The sequence below is a fragment of the Marmota flaviventris genome (assembly GCF_047511675.1).
Source record: "Marmota flaviventris isolate mMarFla1 chromosome 5 unlocalized genomic scaffold, mMarFla1.hap1 SUPER_5_unloc_2, whole genome shotgun sequence".
Lineage (NCBI taxonomy): Eukaryota > Metazoa > Chordata > Mammalia > Rodentia > Sciuridae > Marmota > Marmota flaviventris.
In genome coordinates this window covers 1,291,227-1,315,910 of record NW_027287680.1, presented here as the reverse complement: position 1 = coordinate 1,315,910, position 24,684 = coordinate 1,291,227, and the positions used below count along the sequence as shown (strand labels likewise).

At 34.8% G+C, this 24,684-nt stretch overlaps 1 protein-coding gene across 1 annotated transcript in view; it reads right to left on the bottom strand.

Annotated features, from left to right (window-relative positions):
- Nucleotides 1–24,684, bottom strand: part of LOC139703668 (titin homolog) — a 138,199-nt gene that overhangs the window by 8,330 nt on the left and 105,185 nt on the right. The window contains exons 53-59 of the mRNA XM_071607144.1: nt 23,924–24,017; nt 21,047–21,145; nt 18,070–18,140; nt 8,382–8,474; nt 8,059–8,184; nt 1,390–1,480; nt 1,108–1,164 (exon numbers count right to left, since the gene is read on the bottom strand). Of these exons, the coding sequence (XP_071463245.1) occupies nt 1,108–1,164; nt 1,390–1,480; nt 8,059–8,184; nt 8,382–8,474; nt 18,070–18,140; nt 21,047–21,145; nt 23,924–24,017 (631 nt within the window). The remainder of the gene's footprint in view (nt 1–1,107; nt 1,165–1,389; nt 1,481–8,058; nt 8,185–8,381; nt 8,475–18,069; nt 18,141–21,046; nt 21,146–23,923; nt 24,018–24,684) is intronic.

Sequence of the window (24,684 nt, the reverse complement as noted above, 5' to 3'; positions counted from 1 at the left end):
ATGTGGTGCCTACTAAATAAGAAGGGGAGAAATTGGTAGCTGTAGGGTACCCTGATTCTTCCAGCTGCTACTCGTTCTTATCATCTTAGCACCAGATTTTGACTTGAAAGCAGACAAACTGAAGAGAGCTGACTAGAATTCTCTCCATTTACTTCTATTTTCTACCTAAATGCTATTTCCTCCCCCCTCACTTTCCCTTTAGTTTTTCCAAAAAATCCATAAAGTGGGAGCTTCCCTTTTTCCATTTTACACCCTTTATATGGATCTTTGCCACTATTTGTTGCCTGCCAAAGTAACAGATTTATCTTAGAAATATCATTTCTTCATCTTAGTCCTATGTCCTTTGCACATCTCAAGAGACATGCTCAGAATGAAAGCCAGATTTATGATTGCACTTGATCCGGTTGTGTCCTCAAACTGTAGGAATCAATAGCAATTCTTGCATATTTCCCAAAAGGAGATACAATGCACAGATCCAAATCATGTTGTTTATACATCAGAATCATTGGAATCACCTTAGATTCTAATGGACAAGTAGAAGCAAGAGTTTCAAGATGGTGCCCAAAGGATGATTCCTTATAGTTGCAGAGTTCCCGTGTGAAATTTGTCATCTTCAAATTCGTCTAAGTTAATTTCAATGTATCTGTGGATTCCTCCCTAAAATGTCCCCACAAATTAAAATTCATAAGGATGTGTAATATCTTCATTGATAATTTTTCATTATTAATTTTAGATTAGATATCTGTGGATTTTGGACATGCTTAATTACCATTCATACTTCTTTCTACTTTTACATTTGGTGTTTCTGCACTATCATTTTGCCCTAGGCTGTATCAACATATTATATGTCATTAAATCATTTGGGGTAACTGAACTTAGCTCTGTGGCAACAGGTATTCACTCCTCAATTTATTCCCAACTGTGAATAAGTCAAAAAGGGTGGGAAAGTTTTACTTTCCCCTTCACTCAACTTTGGGAATGGAAACATGCAAATTCTTCCCACATTTTGAAAACCCTGTTCTTTTCCCTTTTCAAGTGTTGTTGAAATTTCCTACCCTATCCTGACTACCATTTATTCTTTCTATTTTTTTTACTATGTGTACTTACTGCCTTTCTCAGTCTTCACTCCCTCTTCTTCTGTTATTTTCCTTATTTCAGATTTACCTGTGAGAGAAGCATGTGTCAAATGCAATTCACAATGCAATTCCTTAAGCAATACATTCAATTCAACCTGTGGCTGAAAAGTAATGAAATACACCATTTCTTATATTTATTTAACCCTACTATTTATTTTAATAGACATATTTCTTTAACAAGTACTGTATGCCAGTGCTCATATTTTTTGGCAATGCCCTTTACAATGTATTTTGTATTCTATATGGTTCTTACCTTGTCCATGTCCATTTATTGTCTTTGTGCTTGGTTCAAATATCCTGGACCCACAAGCAGCACACACCTTTTGATGTTTCTCAGAATCACTCTGGTAAAAATAATGACAATAATAAGTTTCATATAGCTTTCTGCATCCCTCTCTGACCATCATTATATTTATACTTAGGAAGACATTGCAATTGCAGATTACACCATTACATTTTCTGCAACAATATTTCCATATAAGACACAATTTCACATGCTGTCTTGATGAAGCTGAGCTCCTCTCTTCATCTGGCTACTGATGGGGAACATCAGGAAGAATGAAAGAGGAAATGTATTCTCTTACACCAAACTCACTGATATACATATATCCAAAACAACTAACATCAGTGTTTAATTAGTAAGCTCTGCATTCTTACTCAAATCTAAAAACAGAGTTGAAAATTTATTTAAAATGCTTTTGTGAATTAGATTTCATGTTTTACAGATTCAGTATTTCTAACAATGAAGGGCCAATTGTTTTATTGATTTATATGATACTTGTTATGATAAGACCCTTCCAATGGGTCACCTCCAGTAGGAAGAAAATACTCTTGGACTTGTTTCATTTGAGACTCCAGAAACTTCCAAATATTTACCTCATTGAGTACTAAAAGAAGAGAGAGTCAATAAGAGAATGTATCTATTTTGTATTCTAACTTGTTACATATGACAGCAGAATGATTACAATTCATATTACACATAAAGAGCATAATTTTTCATATCTCTGGTTGTATATATAGTGCATATTTTATGTGAACAAAGAAGCACACTCAATTTGGTTAGAGTATGCAATACTTTTCATTGAAGAAGGAACTAAAAGGAATTTCAAAACAGTAAGGCAGTAGCACAGCATCACACTGAGTTTCTTGACTGACTACTTTCAAAGTTTTGAACCAGAAAAACTGATGAATCTGCATAATGAATAAGACAGCCTGTGTGGAAATACTGGGGACTCTCAACAGGAATCAGTGACCAGATGAACACACATGTGCCTACACACCATGTAGGGTCAAGCCACTCAGATGACAGGCATTTCAAGTTCTTTTCCATATTATCACCACACTGATATTGTAGACACCATCCTGGAAATTACAATAAAATCCTGAGGGCAAACACCTTTGAGAAGTGTTCTATTGTAGTACCTCTGTGGGCAACACAGAAATCATGGCTTTAAAAACAAGAGGTGCGATGGTATCTTAGGGTGGTTTTGATTTGCATTTCTCTGACTGCTAGAGATGGTGAGCATTTTTTCATGTACTTGTTGATTGATTGTATGTCCTCCTCTGAGAAGTGTCTGTTCAGGTCCTTGGCCCATTTGTTGATTGGGTTGTTTGTTCTCTTATTGTCTAATTTTTTGAGTTCTTTGTATACTCTGGAAATTAGGGCTCTATCTGAAGTGTGAGGAGTAAAGATTTGTTCCCAGGATGTAGGCTCTCTATTTACCTCTCTTATTGTATCTTTTGCTGAGAAAAAACTTTTTAGCAGTTAGATTGGCAGCCATTATGAAGTCAAACAACAACAAGTGCTAGCGAGGATGTGGGGAAAAGGGTACACTTGTACATTGCTGGTGGGACTGCAAATTGGTGCAGCCAATTTGGAAAGCAGTATGGAGATTTCTTGGAAAGCTGGGAATGGAGCCACCATTTGACCCAGCTATTCCCCTTCTCGGTCTATTCCCTAAAGACCTAAAAAGAGCATGCTACAGGGACACTGCTACATCGATGTTCATAGCAGCACAATTCGCAATAGCTAGACTGTGGAACCAACCTAGATGCCCTTCAATGGATGAATGGATAAAAAAAATGTGGCATTTATACACAATGGAGTATTACTCTGCATTAAAAAATGACAAAATCATAGAATTTACAGGGAAATGGATGGCATTAGAGCAGATTATGCTAAGTGAAGCTAGCCAATCCCTAAAAAACAAATGCCAAATGTCTTCTTTGATATAAGGAGAGTAACTAAGAACAGAGTAGGGTCAAAGAGCATGAGAAGAAGATTAACATTAAACAGGGATGAGAGGTGGGAGGGAAAGGGAGAGAGAAGGGAAAATGCATGGAAATGGAAGGAGACCCTCAGAGTTATACAAAAGTACATACAAGAGGAAGTGAGGGGAAGGGGAAAAATAATACAAGGGGGACAAACGAATGTCAGTAGAGGGGGCAGAGAGAGAAGAGGGGAGGGGAGGGGAGGGGAGGGGGATAGTAGAGGATAGGAAAGGCAGCAGAATACAACAGACACTAGTATGGCAATATGTAAATCAATGGATGTGTAACTGATGTGATTCTGCAATCTGTATATGGGGTAAAAATGGGAGCTCATAACCCACTTGAATCAAATTGTGAAATATGATATATCAAGAACTATGTAATGTTTTGAACAGCCAACAATAAAAAATTAAAAAAAAAAAAAACAAGAGGTGCATTCATAGAAGAAATAGATGGCAACAGTGCCAGGGAAAACTAGTGATGTGCAAGCAATGAATTCCCCCTCTAGTGGGTTGAAGAGAGTCTCACAAACCCAATTAGGCAATGGCAAAAAGCAGGAAATAGGAAGTTCTCAAATCAGGAATTACAAATTGTTCATAGATATATCACATTTGGTCAACATCATACCATGATTTTATTCTCTTTTATTGCTGAGTAAAATTCCATTGTGTATATATGCCACATTTTTTTCCATTCATCTACTAAGGTCATTTAGATTGGCTCCACAATTTAGCTATTGTGAATTGTGCTGCTATAGGAGGGGGAGTAAGGGAGGAATAGATGAACTCTAGATAAGGCAGCGGAATGGGAGGGAAAAGAAGGGTGCAGGGAGTTAGTAAGGATGGTAGACAGTGATAGACATCATTATCCAAAGTACATGTATGAAGACATGTGTGAATTGGTGTCAACATACATTATATACAACCAGAAATATGAAAAATTGTGCTGTACATGTGTATTAACAGTTTTAATGCATCCTACTGTAATTTATTTTTTAATCAATGAAAAAGAAATATCATTTAAATCTGAATTGATATTTCAGATGTCCCCAGTAAGAATGACATTTATCAAGTAGTCAAAAAATACATGCAGTGCAGGATGTAGCAGGAAAGACCAATCCTATACTGCCAGACTGAAAATTAAGACTTCCACACTAGAAAGCATTTTGGAGATTCCTCAGGATTCTAAGAATATGACTGCCATATGACCCAACTTTTCTACTCCTCGATCAGAACCCCAGTGTGTACCAAAACCAGAATGCACATGTGATTTATGAATGTTGCTGTTTTAGCACTGAAAGTCAAGATTATAAAGTTATGGAACTAACTCTGATACCCACCAACAGTAAAATGTATTTAAAAAAACCAAAAAGATACTTAGCACTGAATAAGTAGGAATGAACAAGTAGCAATATACTTATTCATTGTACTCCACTCTGTCAAAATGAATCCCAACTCTTTATATGAATTCAGCACCCTAAAATATTCTAATATACAAAAGGCACAACAGCAAAATCTCCTTAAGTATATAAAGAAAAATATTTTAGTAAAAATAGGAAATTAATGTAGATTCCTCTCAGTTCAAATACAACATTCTCAGCAAAGGAGGGAGTTAAATTTTTTAAGGTGAATCAACCAGTATTCAAAATACTGCCAAACATTCTAGGCAATATTCAAGAGCCTCTTTGCCCAATGCACATTATCCATACTTTTTTCCCAGATTTCAGAAAAAAAATTCATTCCTATTTTTTAATAAGATGGACCTCTGTCACAGACAGTGGTTAATGGAGGTACTCACAACAAGTATTAGGGTGGTATAAAACTGAAACTGAGACATAGATCTGTTGATAGCTCTGGGCGGCTACATTTTAGTTCTGTGGTCCACCTAAAGATTAAAAGTTCCTGGCACTTTCACTGAAACATGTTGTTTGATTTTCTGTGACAGCAAGTGCCAAGGTAAAACAACATACATGTGCATACACACCATGTAGGTTCAAGCCACTCAGCTGAGAGGCATTTCAAGTTCTTCTCCATATTATTGCCATACTGATATTGTAGACACCATCCAGGGAATTACAATAAAATCCTGAGGTCAGACTCCTTTAAGAAGTGTTCCATTGTAGTAACTCTGTGGGCAAGATCTGAAACCACTGCATGTTTGAACTTCCCAGATGCATAGCCAACTCTCCACACAGAATGGTGGAGGTTCACCCTCTTCATATGTTCTCAGGATAGTGATAGGAATGGGCTGAAAATTCTCATCAGGAACACATGTGTTGTGTCTGTTGGACAGTTAGTTGAATAGCGTTTAAATAGGTTGTTTAGAATAATGATTGTGAAGGAGAATGCTTTTTGAAAATTCAAGTGACGCAAGAATCCAGCAGTGCTGGGGCATTGTCAGGTGCAATGGTATGTTCCTTCAGTTCCCAAAAGATTCTGCAAGCAGGCTATGACTGCCATGCTCAAATAAGTTGCCAGGAAACCCCTCAGAGACATGGAATCTTGCCCACCTTTAGACCACTGACTTCAGAAATCCATCAGGTGGTCTGCATTACATACTGGTCCCTAGGCTCCATGAACCAGAGTGTGTGTCAGGAAGTTTCCACATTAGATAGACCCACATGTCTGAGTAGATTAACAAGTAATGATGGTGAGATTCTCCTTGAAATTGCTAAGTTCCCTCAGCATTCTCTGTATGTGGTGAGAGACAAAGGAGCAGAGAAGCTCAGCTTATTCATGCAAATAACAGGTTAGGCCTTTTGGAGCTAGAACAAATAAAGTGTTGAATAATATTTGTTTCCCAGAAACCCCCAAAGTTATGTGTGAGTAAAATTAGAAATCCTGGACAGAAATATCTTCTTTTCTACTATGTTAATATTAGAGAATCTCAAGCTTCTTATATTATTGTTTTTGATATTTTTGTTTGATAATTTTTATGAGTTTTCCATGTTATTTATTTTTCTCTATTTATTTGAGAGTTTTATTCCATTCATTCATTTTTGTTGTTAGCCAGAGACAACTTTAATTCTCATTTTAAATATTTTCATTTCTCATTTTTATTGCATTTTTTCCTTTTCTCCTATTCTGACTCTGCTTATTCTCACCACTTTCCCTCTACTTACTTTTTTGAAATATGCTCCAATAATTATATTATAACTAGGACATTTTTTTTGCAGGTAAACCTTTTTATTCCTACTCCATCTCTTCATTTTGTGCTGTTCTGGAGATCATTTAAAACATAATATTTTATGTACAGTGGATACATATTTTGGTTTATGCTGTGATCATTATTGGAGTTTATTCTCTCCTGACAGGAGCCAATGTGAACTTGGTGTGAAGCAAATTGACCAGAAAGCTGTGTCAGGTTCAGCATTGCACTGGAGATGGGTGGACCCGCTGGAGCCACACAGCTACACAGCCTTTCAGAGTTGGGTGTGGCCTGTCAAGATGCCAAATCAACTTCATTGTTGCAAGAATCCTAACACACCAAAAGCAATATTTCTCCTGCTAAAACCTTATCTCTGCCTTTGATCTACTCTCCCTTAAATAAACAACTTGATCCTTTTTCTAGTTGTTCAGTTCCAGCTTCTACTGGGATTGGGGAACTTTTCAGGAGCTCTGCTTTCCTTTTCAAACTTAATTTCTGGCTCTGTCTCTTATTTATTTACTAATTATTTGAGACTTTCTTTTTCCCAGGTGGCTTACACTTTCTGAGCAGGAAACTACCCTGGCAGGGTGATGGCGGCTCTGTGATATTCTCCCCTTACAGAGATACTTGTGAGTGAAAGTAACATGTTAAACATGCTCATTTTTCAGATGTGATCCTCATCTATAAACCTTGTCCAGGAAACATCCCAAAGAGAAACTTGCGCACTACAAGTACCTATGAGACACTATGGAACAGAAATCCATTCCAATGCATGGAAATCCACCATCTATTAACACAGATAACATGAGAACAGAGGAAAAATACACCTCTCAAATTTCATAATTTCTCAATAATTACATCCTAAATACATTAGGTCTAACAACAACTAGATACTAAGAAAAAATATGTTTAATAAGTGAATTGATTTCTTGAAGGGAAAGGACATAAAATCAATAGAAATTATATGTATATTAACAGAAAAGTACCCATCCTGAATCATTCTAATTCCATTAACAGGCAGTTTTGTGTCTCATTTGAGTCTGGTATCTTCCTCAGTAAAGACACAGAAATCCATGGAGAATGACATCTTTAACCTTGGCATGGGTGACAGCTAATGTGAAATTAAACACTGAGCCTTTGGGAATGAAGCTATTTTTACATGAATGTGTTCAGTGGTCATTGCATTTATGAATGTTCCTAGTTTCACCTGATATGTGATATTTATAAGTCTCCAATTTATCATTCTCCATTTAAGGCTGTCACACAGATGAAAATGCAAACATTATTGGAAAATATTAGTGCAATTGCTTGCATAAAGTTTATCTGGCATGCACCTTGATTGCTAAAGCTATTTTGATATTGATGACCAGTTAACTTATCTGTACTTAAATATTTAATTACTATGTTTGGAGTTTCAAAGAGTATTGTAGTAGGTCATTTCAATTGGCATCTGGAAGCAAGAAAAAAAAAATGACCAGGAATTTAAATTGACACATATGCCTACCTTTTGCTGGTGATGTGCATTAGCATCCATATCATGAAGCCTCTTCTGTTCTGCCTCAGATGATCTGTACAAATTTGACTCTGCTGACAAATGCACAGATAAACTTAAAGTACTTAAAAATTCATGCTAAAGACAAATTATCCAAATTATAAAAAGGAAGAGTAATAATAATCATATAATTTTATTTGTCCAGTTATATTTTTATTGAAGTTTTACTTTAGAAGAATATATATCATGTGTAAAATTTGTATTGCTGTTTGTGTGTGGGCCTATGTATTTTACCCCAAAACATGTGTATCCTTGGAAAATACTATAATGCTTACTTCAGATCCCAAGTCTTTATCCTGGGAGACAGGGTGTTTTTCAATTCCAGGGTTTTCTGGAAACCTGAGAGGCTGCTTCAGCCTCTCAAGTACCTGCAATTATGGATGTGTTATCTCTGAACCCCATGCATACTGACGTCATTGAAGAGTAATTTTACTGGTCCAATACTTCAGAAAACCACATGGGGAGACACTAGGTATCCACCATGTATGATGCCTATAATAACTCACAACTTGATCCATTCAAGTTGAATGAAAATTTCACAGTAAAAAATTTTTCTATGTACACTATAATCATCACACTTTTACTATCTCTTCCTCAATTATTAAATTTTAAAAATCCATTGTACTTCATTGTGTTCCAAATAAATGATTGCATTTACATCTTAATAGAATGAATTCCATATTATTTTTCTTTTTAGGTTCCATTTCTTCTCATATATTTTTTTTTCAATCAAAATTGCCTCTGTCTTGCAAAACATTCATGATTATGCCTGTTATTCCTGACATAAAATGGTTTTCTTTCCTTGGGACTACCTCAGACAGATTACAACTTTTGTGCTGAGTAATAAACATGTGAGTTGTAAAGTATTCATTTTCCTACCCAGTTCATCAGTTACTGGACTTGAGAGGACTCCTTTTATATCATAATACTGTCAAAAGCTTTATTTATTTCCACCTGTAATTGAATTTGTGGTAAGAACTAGAGGAGAAAATAGGGGCCAGGGATGATGTCTTTTCTAGAGATAGAGATTAATGGAGACTTCAAAAGTGAGGTTATCTGCCAGAGGGAGGAAATGCTGAGGGCATGTGAGACTGTACATACACACAGGGCTTAAATGGAACATGCCTGACTGACTATAGGGATTGGCAAGGAGAACTGCCAGAGGACATCTCAGGCAGAGAGAGGGATCAAAATACATAGTGAGGAAAAATTTGTATTAAGAAAGATTCTTAAGAAATTTAAGATGCTTGGAAATCCATGTTTTAGAGAGGTATTATGGTCATATGTGCACTATATGCATAAATAGCAAAACCAACCTCAATGTGATAAGCATGTGACCATGGGTGGAATGTGCGTGAATGGAGATGAATAATGAGAAGGCAGTAGTGCACCTGAAAATTGATGCAGGCCTGACTGGATGGAATTTTTCCAAAAATACAGAGGGTATAAAATTTTCAGTGAGATTTATGGAACCCCTTTTAATTAAATGAACAAAGAAAGAAAGTGGCTCACAAGACTGTGGAACCAACCTAGATGCCCTTCAATAGACGAATGGATAAAAAAAAATGTGGCATTTATACACAATGGAGTATTACTCTGCATTAAAAAATGACAAAATCATAGAATTTGCAGGGAAATGGATGGCATTAGAGTAGATTATGCTAAGTGAAGCTAGCCAATCCCTAAAAAACAAATGCCAAATGTCTTCTTTGATATAAGGAGAGTAACTAAGAACAGAGTAGGTATGAAGAGCATGAGAAGAAGATTAACATTAAACTGGGATGAGAGGTGGGAGGGAAAGGGAGAGAGAAGGGAAATTGCATGGAAATGGAAGGAGACCCTCAGGGTTATACAAAATTACATACAAGAGGAAGTGAGGGGAAAGGGGAAAATAATACAAGGGGGAGAAATGAATGATAGTAGAGGGGGTAGAGAGAGAAGATGGGAGGGGAGGGGAAGGGAGGGGGAGGGGGGATAGTAGAGGATAGGAAAGGCAGCAGAATACAACAGACACTAGTATGGCAATATGTAAATCAATGGATGTGTAACTGATGTGATTCTGCAATCTGTATATGGGGTAAAAATGGGAGTTCATAACCCACTTGAATCAAAGTGTGAAATATGATATATCAAGAACTATGTAATGTTTTGAACAACCAACAATAAAAATTAAAAAAAATGAATCTGATGTGGCAAGTCTAGACAGCTTTTCAAATATTTTCACGAAAGGGCTGGTTGAACACAATATTTGCTATCTAGAATTTTTCTCAGGAGTACTGTACTTTCCTGACACATTTGGGAACATATTTTCACTGCAACACACCAATAAAATAATGAGAAATACAATAATATTAATAAAAATCTTAATCAATGAAACCATAGAATATTAGCTGTCCTTAACAATCAATGTGTCAAAAATGCTAGGTTGCTCATCTGAGTGACTGCTAAGGTATCTTCTACATTATGGTGCCTACTAGATATAGAGGAAAGAAATTTTTAGCTGCAGGTTGCTCTGATTCTTCCAGTCTCTACTGCTTCCAATCATCTCTGGACCAGGACCAGTCTCACTTTGATTTGAGGCAGATAAACGTAAAACAGCTGAATAGCATTTTGTCCATTTTCTCATTTTTCCTAGCTAACTTATTCAGTTCCTACATTATTTTCCTTCCCTATTGGCTTTTCAAAGACACCCACAGAGGGGGCTTGATTCTTTCCATTTTACATTCTTTGTTTTGATTAGTTTTCACACCTTGCCTGCCAATGTAGCAACTTTATCTTAGATATATAATTTCTTTTTTTAAATTAATTTTTTATTTATATATGACAGCAGAATTCATTACTATTCATATTACACATGTAGAGCAAAATTTTTCATAACTCTGATTGTATACAAAGTATATTCACACCAAGTCGTGTCTTCATACACGTACTTTGGATAATTATGTCCATCACATTCCACTATCATTTCTAACCCCATGCCCCCTATCTTCCCCTCCTATCCCTCTGCCCTATCTAGAGTTTTTCTATTCCTCCCATGCTCCCCGCCCCACTATGAATCAGCCTCCTTAAGATACATAATTTCTTCATCTTTGTCTTTTGAGTCAGTCCCAATTACCAAGAGACATGCTTGAATGTAAGCAAAATTTATGCTTGCACTTGATCATTTTCTGTCCTGAATTGTTGGAACCAATAGCTGTTTTTTTTAAAAATTCCCCCCCCCCACAAAATCCATTCCCTGGCTCCAAATACTGTCTGTGACAGGAATCTTTGGAATAACCTTAAAATGTAATGGATATGTAGAAGCAAAGACCTACTCAGTCAAAATGTTTTGAACATGGTCCCCAAGAGATGTTTCCTTACAGTTTAAGAGTTCCAGTTTGAACACTGTCAGTTCCAATTATTCTATATTAATTTGAATGTACCTATCATTTCTTCCCTATGCTTTCCCCTCAAATAAAATGTAAAAGTAACTATAATCTTTCCAAAGTAAATTTTATATATCTTTGGATTTGGAGATTGCTCCATAACCATTCCTACTTCTCTCTATTATTCCATTTGCTATTTGTTCCCTGAATTTTGTCCTAGGGAGTAGCAACATGTTGCATATCATTAAATTGTATATATGCCTAATCATTCATGGTCAGTGAACTTAGCTTTGTGGGATCAGATCTTCACTTCTCAATTCATTTCCAACTGTGAATAAGTCAGGAAAGTTGGGAAAGCTTTACATTAACTACCCTTCATTCATCTTTGGAACTTGAAACTCACAAGTTCTTCCCACATTTTCAAAAACCTGTTCTTTTCCCTTCTCAAATATGGCTTGAATTTCCTACCCTCCACTGAATTCAACTATTTTTTTCCCTTCTTTGACTCCCTGTTTTTATTATCATCCTCAATCTTCATTGCCTCCTCTTCTCTCCTTTTCCTTATTTCCAACTTTCCTGGGAGTGAAGCATGTTTCAAATGCAGCTCATATTTCAGTTCCTTTAACAATACACCCAATTTAACCTGTGACTAAAACCTAATAATTATTCCACTCTTTTTCTATTTGATAGGTACATTCTTTGAAAAACTTACAATATTCTAGTGTTCAGGATTTAAGGCACATTCACTTTAAAACATTTTAATCCCATATGATTTGTATATTCTACAATGTCTATTACCTTCTTTCTTTGCTCTTCGAGGAAACTCACCAGATATACAAGAAGCAGACACCTCTGGATGTTGCTCAGAGTGACTCTGATAAAAATAATGGCAATAATCAGTTGCATATAGATTTTATTATCACTCTTTAGACATCACCATATTTCTAGTGATGAAATCAATGGAATTGGAAATTAGACCACTACATTTTGTGCACCATATTTTCTTAAGGGACACTATCTTATATACTGCAGATGAAGCTGAGCTCCTCCCTTTATCCGGCTACTCTTAGGTAAACTAAGATGGATGAAATAGGAAATGTATTCCCTGACAACAAACTCACTGATGTGGATATATCCAAAACAACTCACATCAATGTTTAACTAGCTTATTATGCATGCCCCAGAAAATCTATGAACACAATAGGAAACTTATTTAAATCTCTTGAGAAAAGTATTTTATGTTATACAGCATTCAACATTTTAAACATTAGAAGGCCAAAATTTTAAAGTAAAATATGTTACTTCATGTTTAATCTTGTCACTTTGTGTAAGAATGACATAGTGTTGCACTTGCTCCATTTAAATTAACTGAGTCTGAGTTTTACACATTTAAAAATGTACTTGGCACAGAAAATGTGTCTACTTTCAACTGGACATAATATATATATATATATATATATATATATATATATATATATATATATATATATATCCAGATGGGAAGAAAACTCATAGCCCAACTCAATTACTGAAACAGATTCATGGATTCATGTGAAGGTACTTCAATATAAAATTTCAGAAACATGGGGAAATATATGAAAATTTTTCATAAGACAACTGAAATCAGGTAAAATGAAACAGGATTTAAAATATAAATTCTGTCTGATCATCAGTATCATGAACTAGATAGAATTCAATAGTATATTTGTTCAATATTATGAAATATTTTTTTTCATGTAGAATTTGATATCCATAAAAATTATTCAGTGAATGTTAAGTATAAAGTAAATTTATTCTCTGGCATCTCAGGAAATTGATCTGATCTGGGTCTTTGTTAACATGTTTTAAAGCATTACAAAAGGAAAGAGGCTTGATTTTAGGCAATGAATCCAGCACAAATAGTAATAAGCACACACACACACACACACACACACACACACACACACACATGCCTCACATGTAACGTGTATAGGAAACCATGAAGACATAAAGGCGATTCCCATAATCAAAACAGAAAGAAACCCTAGCTCTATAGTGGAGAATAAGAAGAGGAAGGATATCTCCAATGAGGAAAATAAGGTATTTAATTATGTGAAAGAATTAAAAATGTAGAAAATTATGGTGAGAAATATGCTACAGTGATTTTCCATAAATTCAGTGAAATTATGCAAATGAAAAATACAATCATCTATTTGTGTAAAACATAAAGTTGAACCAAAATTGAAATACAATTAAAGTGTACTGCTTGTCTCAGTAGAGAACAATATTTTCATACTAAGAATAAGGGATTTAAACATAAATTTTAAGATCACTATGTTGAATAGAAGCAGGAATGTGAGTTATTTTTTCTCATCTAACATAATTCGTATTTGATAATATTTATTATTTCATCAAAATTTAGGAATTTTTATTTTTATTTCATCATTTTAGATAGAAACATTTTTATTTTGGTGGTAACTTACTTTTTTAAAATTGAGGTTTATTATGTAAATTAAAGGTATACAACTTAATGATTCAATGTACATATACTTTATGATATAATCATTACAAATAAGCTAAATAATATAACATAATCTTGAACAGTTATCACTTTCTTCCTTTTATTTGTTGTAAGAACAATGACAATAGACCTATTAGCAAATTTTAAATACACAATAATCAAGTACACTTTATAAGATATCCTTATCATACATTAAGAAGCTAGGGATTTATCATTCTGAAAAACAAAACTTTGTACTTCTTGATCAACATCTCATTTTCCCCTATTCCTAACCTATAGCAACCTTCATTCTACACTCTACTTTTGTATATTGGATTTTTTTAATATTCCACATATAAGATCATGCAATTAAAAAAAAGAAGGCTCAATTTGGATACAGTGTGCAACACTTTTCATTGAAGACAGAACTAAAAAGAATTCAAAGGGACAATGGTAGAAGCACAGGATCATATGCTGCTTACTGACTGCAAATTATTGGAGATAGGAGTCAGATGATTTTGTGTGTGACTGCATGATGAAAAAGATGGGCTATGGGAAAACACAGGAAAGCCACTATGGAGAGCCTGTGACCAGATGAAATCAGAAACAGTGTCTTGTAAAGGAATAAATGCATTTATATAAGAAAAAAAGCTGTAGAAATGCCAGGGGAAATCTAGCTGGGTGGACAAGTGGAATTTTCCCTTTGGTACCTGAGGAAAACTTCACCAATCCAATTAGGAAATGGAGAAATGAGTAGATAGAGTGTTCCCAAAAATAAGAAATACAAATTGCTTATAACCATATGAAAAAGTTTTTTTTTTTTTTTTTTTTTTAACATTTCCAGCTTTCAGGGAAATACCATTCAAAACTTCGTTGACATTTTAGCTGACCCTGTCAAATAACATTCATCAAGTATTCAAATAATAAGTGCTGGTGAACATGTGAAGGAAAAGTAAATAATATACCATGAGACTAAAATTTAGCATTTATATTCTGCAAAGCAGTATGAATATTGCTCAGAATACTAGAAAAATGATACCATATGGCCCAGATTTCCCAGTCCATGCTTTTTTCCCCGATGTACTTAAATATTTATGCACATGTGACATATGAACTTCAATATTTATAGTGGTACAAGTCACAACCAGAAAGTTATGGAACTAACCCCGACACTCTCCAACAGAAGAAAAGATAAAAATTTGGGGTAATACTTGGCACTTAACTTGAACAAGTTAGATTTTCATGATACACCATTTTGTAAAAAAAAAATGCATATCATGGATGAAAACAGTTCCCTAAAATTTCTATAATATGAAAGTTGTAACATCAAAATCTTCCTAAATTTATAAAAGTATGATATTTTGTAGTAAAAACATGAAACTTATATAAATTCCTCTCAATTCAAATACAACATTTTATGCAAAATAAAGACTTGGATTTTTCCAAAAGGAAAATTCAGTGTACTAAAAAAATTGCCAGAGAGAATCAGAGTGTCTGTGCAGGAGCACCTTCACTAATGTTAATTTATGTAGGCTTTCTTCCTAGGATATCAAAAAACCCCACTAATTTGTACTCTTAACTTTTGTAAGACTGAACTGTGGCATAAAACAGTTGCATAAAGCATAAAGCATAAAGCACTTGCAATAAGAATCATGGTGGGTATAGTAGAGAGAGTCAGATGTAGATGTGTGCAGCTAGAGCATGGTCTTAGGTTATATCTAAATAATAGAAGCATATGGCACATTCATTGAAACACATTCATGGTGTTTTCATTTCTGTGACAACACCAGGGATAAGTCTGGTAGAAAACTGGCTGCATGCAGAACAATACACATGAGCAGATATACCAGGTCAACAAACTGTGCTGAGAGTCATTTGGAGATATTGCTCCCATTATACCATACTAGTGTTGAGGGGCAGCATCCTGAAAATTACAATATACAACTCAGACAAAATCCTTTACAGAAGGGTACAATTTTAGCAATACTCAGTGAAAGGTCACAAACCATGCATGTTATACACCTCCAAGACTTGCAGCCAGACCTCCTAACAAAATGTTGGAGGGTTCCTCAATCTTATAGCCTCAAGATAATGATTGATTTCAATGTTTTCAAAGCTCTCATCAGGAAGACGAGTGTTGGTCCTGTTGAACAAACTATAGAGTAAAGGTCCACAGGAGCACTGCCTCATTCAAATGGGTGCTTTGGAAATAATCATAGTGAGGGAGAAGTGCTGTTTGAAAATTTAAGGGACAGATGATTCCAGAAGTGCTGGGGCAGGATCAGAAGGAATGATATTTTCAGGAAGTTATCTGAAGAAGTCACAGATTTTGAAACCAAGCCATGTCTCTCATGCTCCAAGAGATTGTAGGAAAAGGCCTCAGTGACTTGGAATCATGCCCAGTACAAGACCACTGAGTACAGAATTCCATAATTGGGGTCTGTACTACAGATTAGTTTCCTTGGACCACAGGGTTTATCAGGCAATTTCTACATTATATAGACTCATGTCTCTGAGTACACAAACTAATACTGAGAGTGCATTTTCTCTGCAACTTTTAAAGTTCACTCAGCATTCTCTGGGAGGTATGGGGGAGCAAGGAGCAGAAGCCTTTTGGAGCTAGAGCAGGTAAGGAAACTGATGGGCAATATTTACATCCTCCAAACCACAAAAAGCTTTAGCTTTCCAAAATTAGAAATTCTGGACAGAAGTATCTCCATTTTAGTTACATTAGTTTCAGGGAATTGTGAAGATTTCCATGGTTTTATTTGTGACTTTTTTTTTGGTCTGCTATTTCTTTGGGTTTGCCAAATTATTTCTTTTTTCATAATAGATCTGATTTTCCAAGATATTTTCATTCATTTCTTGTTTTATTTCCTTGATTACATTTTTATTCTTATTTTAAATTCTTTCCTATTCTCATTCTTATTGAATTTCATTGCCATCTTCTCTTTAGTCTGTCTCTGCTTACTATAACCACTTTCATTGTCTGTTCTTTTTAAAATCGATCATGATATGTTTATTGTCACTAAGGCTTTTTTTTTTTCCAGCCAGGTGCACATTGTTATATCCTATGAACTTTAGTTCATTTCTTGGTATTATAGAATATATATATATATATATATATATATATATATATATATATATATATATATATATATATATATATAATTTTTATGGTATGTATGTTTTGCTTTAAGCTATGATTGTTCTCAGAGATTACTCTTTCTCCTTGATGAGTTGCTCATCTGGAACTTGATGCTGAGAATGATGGCTTGACCAAACACATCCCAAAGAAAAACCTGCACACTGAAAGGACACACACATAACATTGGAACTAAAATGATTGCAAAATCGCCTCCTACTACTGTAGAAAAAAGGGAAAAAAAGGGGACATTAAGATACCACCAACATTTTAAAAGTTACCAATAACTGCATCCATGATGTGTATCCTTGGCAAGAACTGTAGCACTTCCTTTTTACTAATGTCCACTTCAGAGGTAGGATAAAAATGTTTAGTGATTTTCTTGATTTCTTGCATGAAAAGTAAATGAACTAGAAAGTTTCTCTTTGTACACTAAGAGAAAGGATACATCCTGAAAGGATTTTGATTCCTTTAACAGACTGTTCAGTTTCTCATTTAAGCTTATTTCCTGCCTCAACCTACATAGTGGAGTCAAGGGAGAATGGAATCTTTAACACCGGCATGGATTAGTGGTAATGGGAAACTAAAATTTTGAGCCTTTGGGAATGATGATGTTTTAACAGAAATGTTTTCACTGGCCATTATAATTAAGTATTTTCTGACTTTTGACTGGGTCTTTCAGAGTTTCAAATTTATTCTTTATGATGTGAGGAGATCACATAGAAGACAACTGACACAATATTCAAAAAATTTCCTCTATTGCTAAAATGAAGGTTACTTCAAAGCTTCCGCTTCCATGATTTCTAAAGCTATTTTCATGTTTGTTTCCTGTTACATACTTTAGATTTAAATATTGAATTAGGATATTTGATTTCCAAGTAAATATTGTTTGAGCTCATTTTGTTCAGCACAATGTCCTTTCCAAAGCAAAGAAGGGACAAACACCAGGAATTTAAATTGATACATTTACATACCTGTTGAGGACTATTTTCTGTGACATCAAGCCACTTCTTCTCTTCAGATGATGACTTGTCCCAATGTGACTCTGGGAATGAATGCATAGATGTACTTAAATTACTTAAAAGAGTTAGACTGAGTGAAAATATAGCCAACTACAAAAGTAATAATCATAAAATTTTATTTTCACAATGATACTTTTAAGTTAAATTTAATTTTAGGTGAACGTTTATGTTGTTTGAAATTTTTTGATTGTTATGTGGGCCTGGCGGTTGTACACAGAGCCATGTGCATCCTTGGCAACAACTGTAGCACTACGTTCAAATCTGAGGCCTTAAATGTTTTTGGAGACAGAGTGTCTAAATATACCCTGGCTCATTGGAAACCTGCCTACCTCAGCCTCCCACTAAGTTGAAATATACTAAGTTGAAATACCCAGGGCGTTTTGAGAGATTTAGGGAATAGTTTTACTAATCCAACTTCAGAGACACTAGTGGTCACCATGTTCAATAAACATGATATCTTAAAGATTCAGCCATTAAAAAATGATATTTTACAGAAAAAAATATTGAAATAACAACGGACAGAAGAAACTTCACACTGTTTACTATGTCTTTTTCCTAATAGTAATTTTTAATGAATCACTGCACACGATGTTTGGTTTCTGGAAAAAAAAAAAAAAAGAGAGAGAGAAAGGAGAAGAGAAAAAAAGAGGTCACTGTCATACCTTTGCCAGTGAACCCCATATTCCTTTCCTTTCCTTTTCCTGCATTTCTTCTGTTAGGAATCACTATGTTTTTGGAAGCATTCCTCATGGTGCCTGTTAATCCTGAAATAAACTGTTTTTGCTTTTCTGGTGTTAGCTACCTCAGACCATGACCCGCTATTGTACTTGTTAACAACCAGTTGGCCTGTAAATTATTCCTTCTCTGTCTAGTTCTGTAGGTCCTGGACTTCAGGGTCTCCTTTTCAACCCACTGGTTTGAACACCCATAATAAAGTGTCAGCTAAGTGTCTGAGGCAATAACACTTGGCGTGGATGGTGTCTTTTCTAGAGGTAAGGATGAATGGAGACTTGAGGAGTGAGGCCATCAGCCAGAGGAAGAGAATGGTGAAAATGTGGAAAGCTATAGTATGACTTAGAGACAAGGGTTAAGGGGGATGGTATATGTCTGATGATACAGGGATTGGTGAAAACTGCCAGAAGTTCATGCACTAGAAAAACAGGCTAAAGATAGATTTAGGAAGACTAGCATTGTGAAAGATGTCTCAAAATGTTAAGGTCCTTGGACATACACATACCAAAGAATGTCATCTATGCCATGGGCACATATAAATCTGGAACCATCTTAATTCTGTGGGCATGTGAACTTGAGGGGCATGTTCATGATTGGAGATGAATAATGAGAATGCAAAGTACACTATGAGGTTGATGCAGGCCTGAATGGAAGGAATGTCTCCAAAAGGATCTGGGTTCTGTTTTTACCATACAGATGAAACAAGCAAACAACAAGACAAAGAACAATGAGCAAAAATTCCATTGGGATATGCAGGTATGGATTGACTACTCTGAGTTAAAATTTCAGGAAAGAGTGTTCACCAGCAAATGTTCACTTTAGAAGCAAGGGGTAAACTAAAGTATATATGACCATACATCTTATTATTTCTTGCTACACACTGACCACAAGAGTTTTCAAAGTCAGGGCATAAGTGGCATAAAAACAACTTTGATGCACATAAGACATGTGATGTCACACTAGATGTCAGGGTAGAGTGCACATTGTCTTATAAATGAGATTTTCCTGTATTTCACAGACTGGTCTTGACATCTTGGCTTCAAGAAAACTAGAATTCCTCATAATATCAGGATTCTGGATTTCAGTCCTGCTCCCCTGGACCTATTTTTAAAATTTGGGTGGGAAAAAAAATCAGCCCCACAATCCACCTAACAGGTGTCATGAAGTTTAATTGTAGAAACATCTATGATATAGGTTATTTTAAAACATCATTTCCTCAGGCATTTACAGAAATATTTTGAAATGTGGATGCAGCACCAACACAGACCCGATGGGGCAACTCCTCCCAACACATGGCAGAAAATGGATATATTAAGAGTGAGAAGATTGCTATCATTTCCAAGGTTTAAACACAGGCAGTTTTATAGAAGTTGTACTGCAACAGTTACCTGACTCCAGTGTTTTTGTTCCATTCTTCCATTTTGGTTTTTTTGGATCTTTATCTTTGCTTTTGATGGTCGGCTTGATGTGCATGGAGACAAGATATTATATAAGTATTTTACAGTACATCCAGCATACTGTTAATAATATCACATAAATATAGAAGATGAATTACCTTGTAGGAAGCATGTACATCCTTAGAGCCTGAAAAGCAAGTGAAATATATAATCAATAAAACCTGAATATTAAGAAAAACACATTCATCATTCTATGAAATAAGTAGAGAGCTCAGTCTGAGTGATAACAATTTTCGTTTGCATTGATACAAACTACATTCTCTTGGGGGTTTTGTGTTTGTGGATTTTGTTGAGTACAATCACAAGACTGAAATGTAGTAAATCAATATGGAGAAAATATCTTTAGTAATTAAAACTTGTAGTTAAGTTTCAAATAATAAGAACACCTTTGCAATCATCATAAATATTTAGGCAAGGTACATATACAAATGTGAAGATGCAGAATCTGGAGACCACAGTGATCTGTATTCAGAGAAGCAAAGAGAAACCTGAGAAGTTCAATGTCAAAGCTGAAGTAGTCAGATGGCAGCACATATGTCAAGTGACCTATGAATTCTTTAATCCATTTTATTATAACTGAGTATCCTCTACCTCATCTGTCTTATTATTAAAAAGTTTTCATCCAAGATCTGCGGAAATGTACACTTTATTTCTCATCAAACTGTTTTTTTCTGAATTAATTGGACTAGATATATGCATTTAGAATAATAGGTAATACATATATGTGTGTTTTTTCATACCCATCTGGGAGCATGGCACATCTTCTAATCCTGCTTCCTTTGTTTTAGTCGATATCATGATTTCCTTTTCACCCTTGTACAGAGATACAGGTCCTGCGTCTGAAAAAATATCAGAAAGCATAAAGAATTCAAATATGGCTATCCACAGCAAACTGTGATCCAAAAGCAGGCAGAATTGACAGATAGGAATGAAGTATTGTGTTTCCAAGTCTTTCATATAAACATGTTAGAAACAGTCTTGGTGTATGAGAAATAAATTCCATAAAGAATTCTGGTTAAAAAAAAATGAGTCTGACATAAAACACCAGACATGATATCACATATTTTCTGAAAGTGCTGGCTCATCAGAAAATGAGGCATCTAGAGATCAGAATTAAGCACAGGAATGGAGTGCATTCTTGCAGCACCACGGACATGGTTTCATTCCAAAGCTCCAATATCATCATCATCATCATCATCATCATCATCATCATCATCATCATCCAGAATAATAAAAATAACTATCTTCCAATAAACAAAAGGTACAAAAACACTAAGTCACTGATCTAAATCACTCTTATAAATGTTACACACATGGTGTGTGGCCTGGTAGGTGTGCAGGATAGATTTGTTTCAGAAGGTTGCCCAGATTTTTCCAGTCCCTACATGTTTAAATCATCTCTGGACCAGGAATCATCTCACCTTTGGCTTGATAGCAGGTACACTGAAAAATGCTGAATTGCATTCTCTTTTTCACCTCCACAATTACCTGGCTAACTTCTTTATTTTCTCTCTCATTTTGCCTCCCTTCTAGCTTTTTCAAAAACAAAACCCTCTAGAGTAGAGGACTTCATTATTTCCATTTTACATTCTTTGTACGGGTTATTCCAACTACTTCCTGTCTGCCAATGTAGCAAATTTATCTTAGAAATATGATTTCTAATTTTCAGAGAAATGGATGAAGTTAGAGAAGACAATGCTAAGTTAAGTTAGCCAATCCCAAAAAACCAAATGCTGAATGTTCTTTCTGATATAAGGAGGCTGATTCATAGTGGGGTACAGAGGGGGAGCATGGGAGGAATAGATGAACTAGGGCAGAGGGGTGGAGTGGAAGGGAGGGGGCCATGGGGTTAGAAATGATGGTGAGATGTGATTGACATCATTATCTAAAGTACATGTATGAAGACACGAATCCTTGTGAACATACTTTGTAAGCAAACAGAGTTTTGAAAAATTGTGTTCTACATGTGTAATATAAATGGTAATTAATTTTGGTGTCATATATAAATAAAAAAATTAATTAACAAAAAGGACTATACTTTGAAAATATACATGGAAACTAATATAAATATACAGGATCTGACACAGGGAACAGTAAAGTGTAAGTCCTATGAATATATAGTTTGTGTATAAGGGGACAAATTAATAATTCCTATATAAGATATATTTTGATATGTAAGCAAACTTAACATCCAAAATTAAAAAAAATGGCAAAATACAGTCTAAAATTTATTTTGTGTACATAAACTTTAATTACAGTAATTATAGATACAGAATTTTGGAAAGGGTAATATCAAATATTTTTAGTGAGCTGGGGTTAGGGTTTGAAAACTAAGATTAATATGTGGAAATATTAATAAGAATGTACTTGTGACCTAAATACATGTATCTTCATACATGTATATGAACGGAGTGACTCTACTTTGTGTACAAACAGAGATATAAAAAAAAATGTGCTCTATAAGTATACTATGAATTGTAATGCATCCTGTCATATGTAATAATTTAAAATAAAATATTAAAAAGAGAAAAAAGAAATACGATTTCTAAATTTTTTGTCTTTTGTGTTATCCCCACTACATAAGAAATATGATCAGAATTATAGCAATATTTATGATGGCACTTGATCTTCTTCTTTCCCAGTTTGTAGGATCTACTAGTGTTTTTTGTTTTTTTTTTTTAATTTCCCAAAGGGACATTCTTTTCCTGGCTACAAAAATGCTGTTGGCATACCAGGATCATTGGAATCACCTTCGAATCTAAAGGAAATGTACAAGCAAAGACGTTCTAAGTCATAATGACATCTGAACATGGCCTCAACTGATGATTCACTACAGTTTGAGAGTTCCAATGTAAACATTGTTGGAATCAAATACCTCTAACTTAACTTGAATGTAGCTCTGGGTTTCTCCCTAGTGGTACCCATTAAATGAAAGTTTATAAAAAGCTATAACTTTCCAAATTTAGATATAGGTGAATTTTGGGACCACTCTGTAACCATTTCTATTTCTTTCCATTTTCCTAATTGGTGTTTCTACCCTATACATTCTTTGTACAGATACCAACACATTATGTGTCATTAGATTTTTTACATGAATAATCTTTTGTGATAAACAAACATAACAATCTGGGAGTCCTTCTTCACTTCTCAATTTAATTCCATTCCAACTGTGACTAAATCAGGAAGGTTGGAAAATTTTTACTTTACACCTCATTCAGCTTTGAACATGGAAACTCAAAAATGCTTCCCATATTTTGAAAACACTGCTCTTTCACCCCTCTTATGTAACTGAGGGTCCTTCTTTCCACTGAGTACAACTGCTACCTCTTCCTTGACTCCCTGTAATTAATGCCTGTCTCAGTGTTCATACCCTCTTCTTCTGTTTCATTTCTACTTTACTTTGATTGAAGCATGTATCAAAATGCATATCCTAATTCAGTTTCTTTAGCAATATCCACAGTTTAACCTGTGACACAAACCTAATACCATATGACTCACTATATTTCTTTGTCCTCACTAGGTAACACATACTCTCTTTAAACAATTAAAATATACTAGTGCTCATGTTTTAAGGCAATAGGCTCAGCAATGAATTTTGCATTATTCGTGACTCTTACCTTCTCTATGTCCATTTATTCTATTCTTTGATTGTGAAGAGGACACACCAGATATGCTAGAAGTACAAACCTCTGGAGGTTTCTCACAGACATTCTGGGGAAAATAATGCCAATAATGAGTTGCATGAAGATTTCATCATTACATTAATTTCATCATCATATGTCTATTTAAAAATCATCAGAATTGGAAATAAGATGAGTGCATTTTGAACAAGATTATATTGCATAAGTTTCACTGTCTTAGGCACCTCAGATTAAGTGAGCTCTTATATAATCTACTGATTGGATAAAGCCAGAATGAGGGACATAGGAACTGTGTTCCCACAGAATATACACACTGACAAGCATATACCCAAAACAACGAGCATCAGTATATAATCAGTCAACTTTGCAATCTGTATTTTGGGTAAAATTGGGAGTTCATAACCAACTTGAATCTAATGTATGAAATATGATATGTCAAGAGCTTTGTAATGTTTTGAACAACCAATAAAAAAAGTATATAATCAATCAACTTTCACTCCCAGCAGTTCTAAAAATGCTTTGAAAGACTTTTAAGAATGGCACTTGGTGTTCCATAGCATTTTAAATTTGAATGGCCAATTTTTTATTCTGAAAGAATGATACTTGGTAAGATGAGAGTTTCAATCTGTCAACTTGTGTAGGAATGATAAACTGTTGTGCTTGCTTCATTTATTCATCAGAGACTTCGAAAACTTAATGCATTTCGGCAAAATATTTACCAAGTCAAAACATATTTT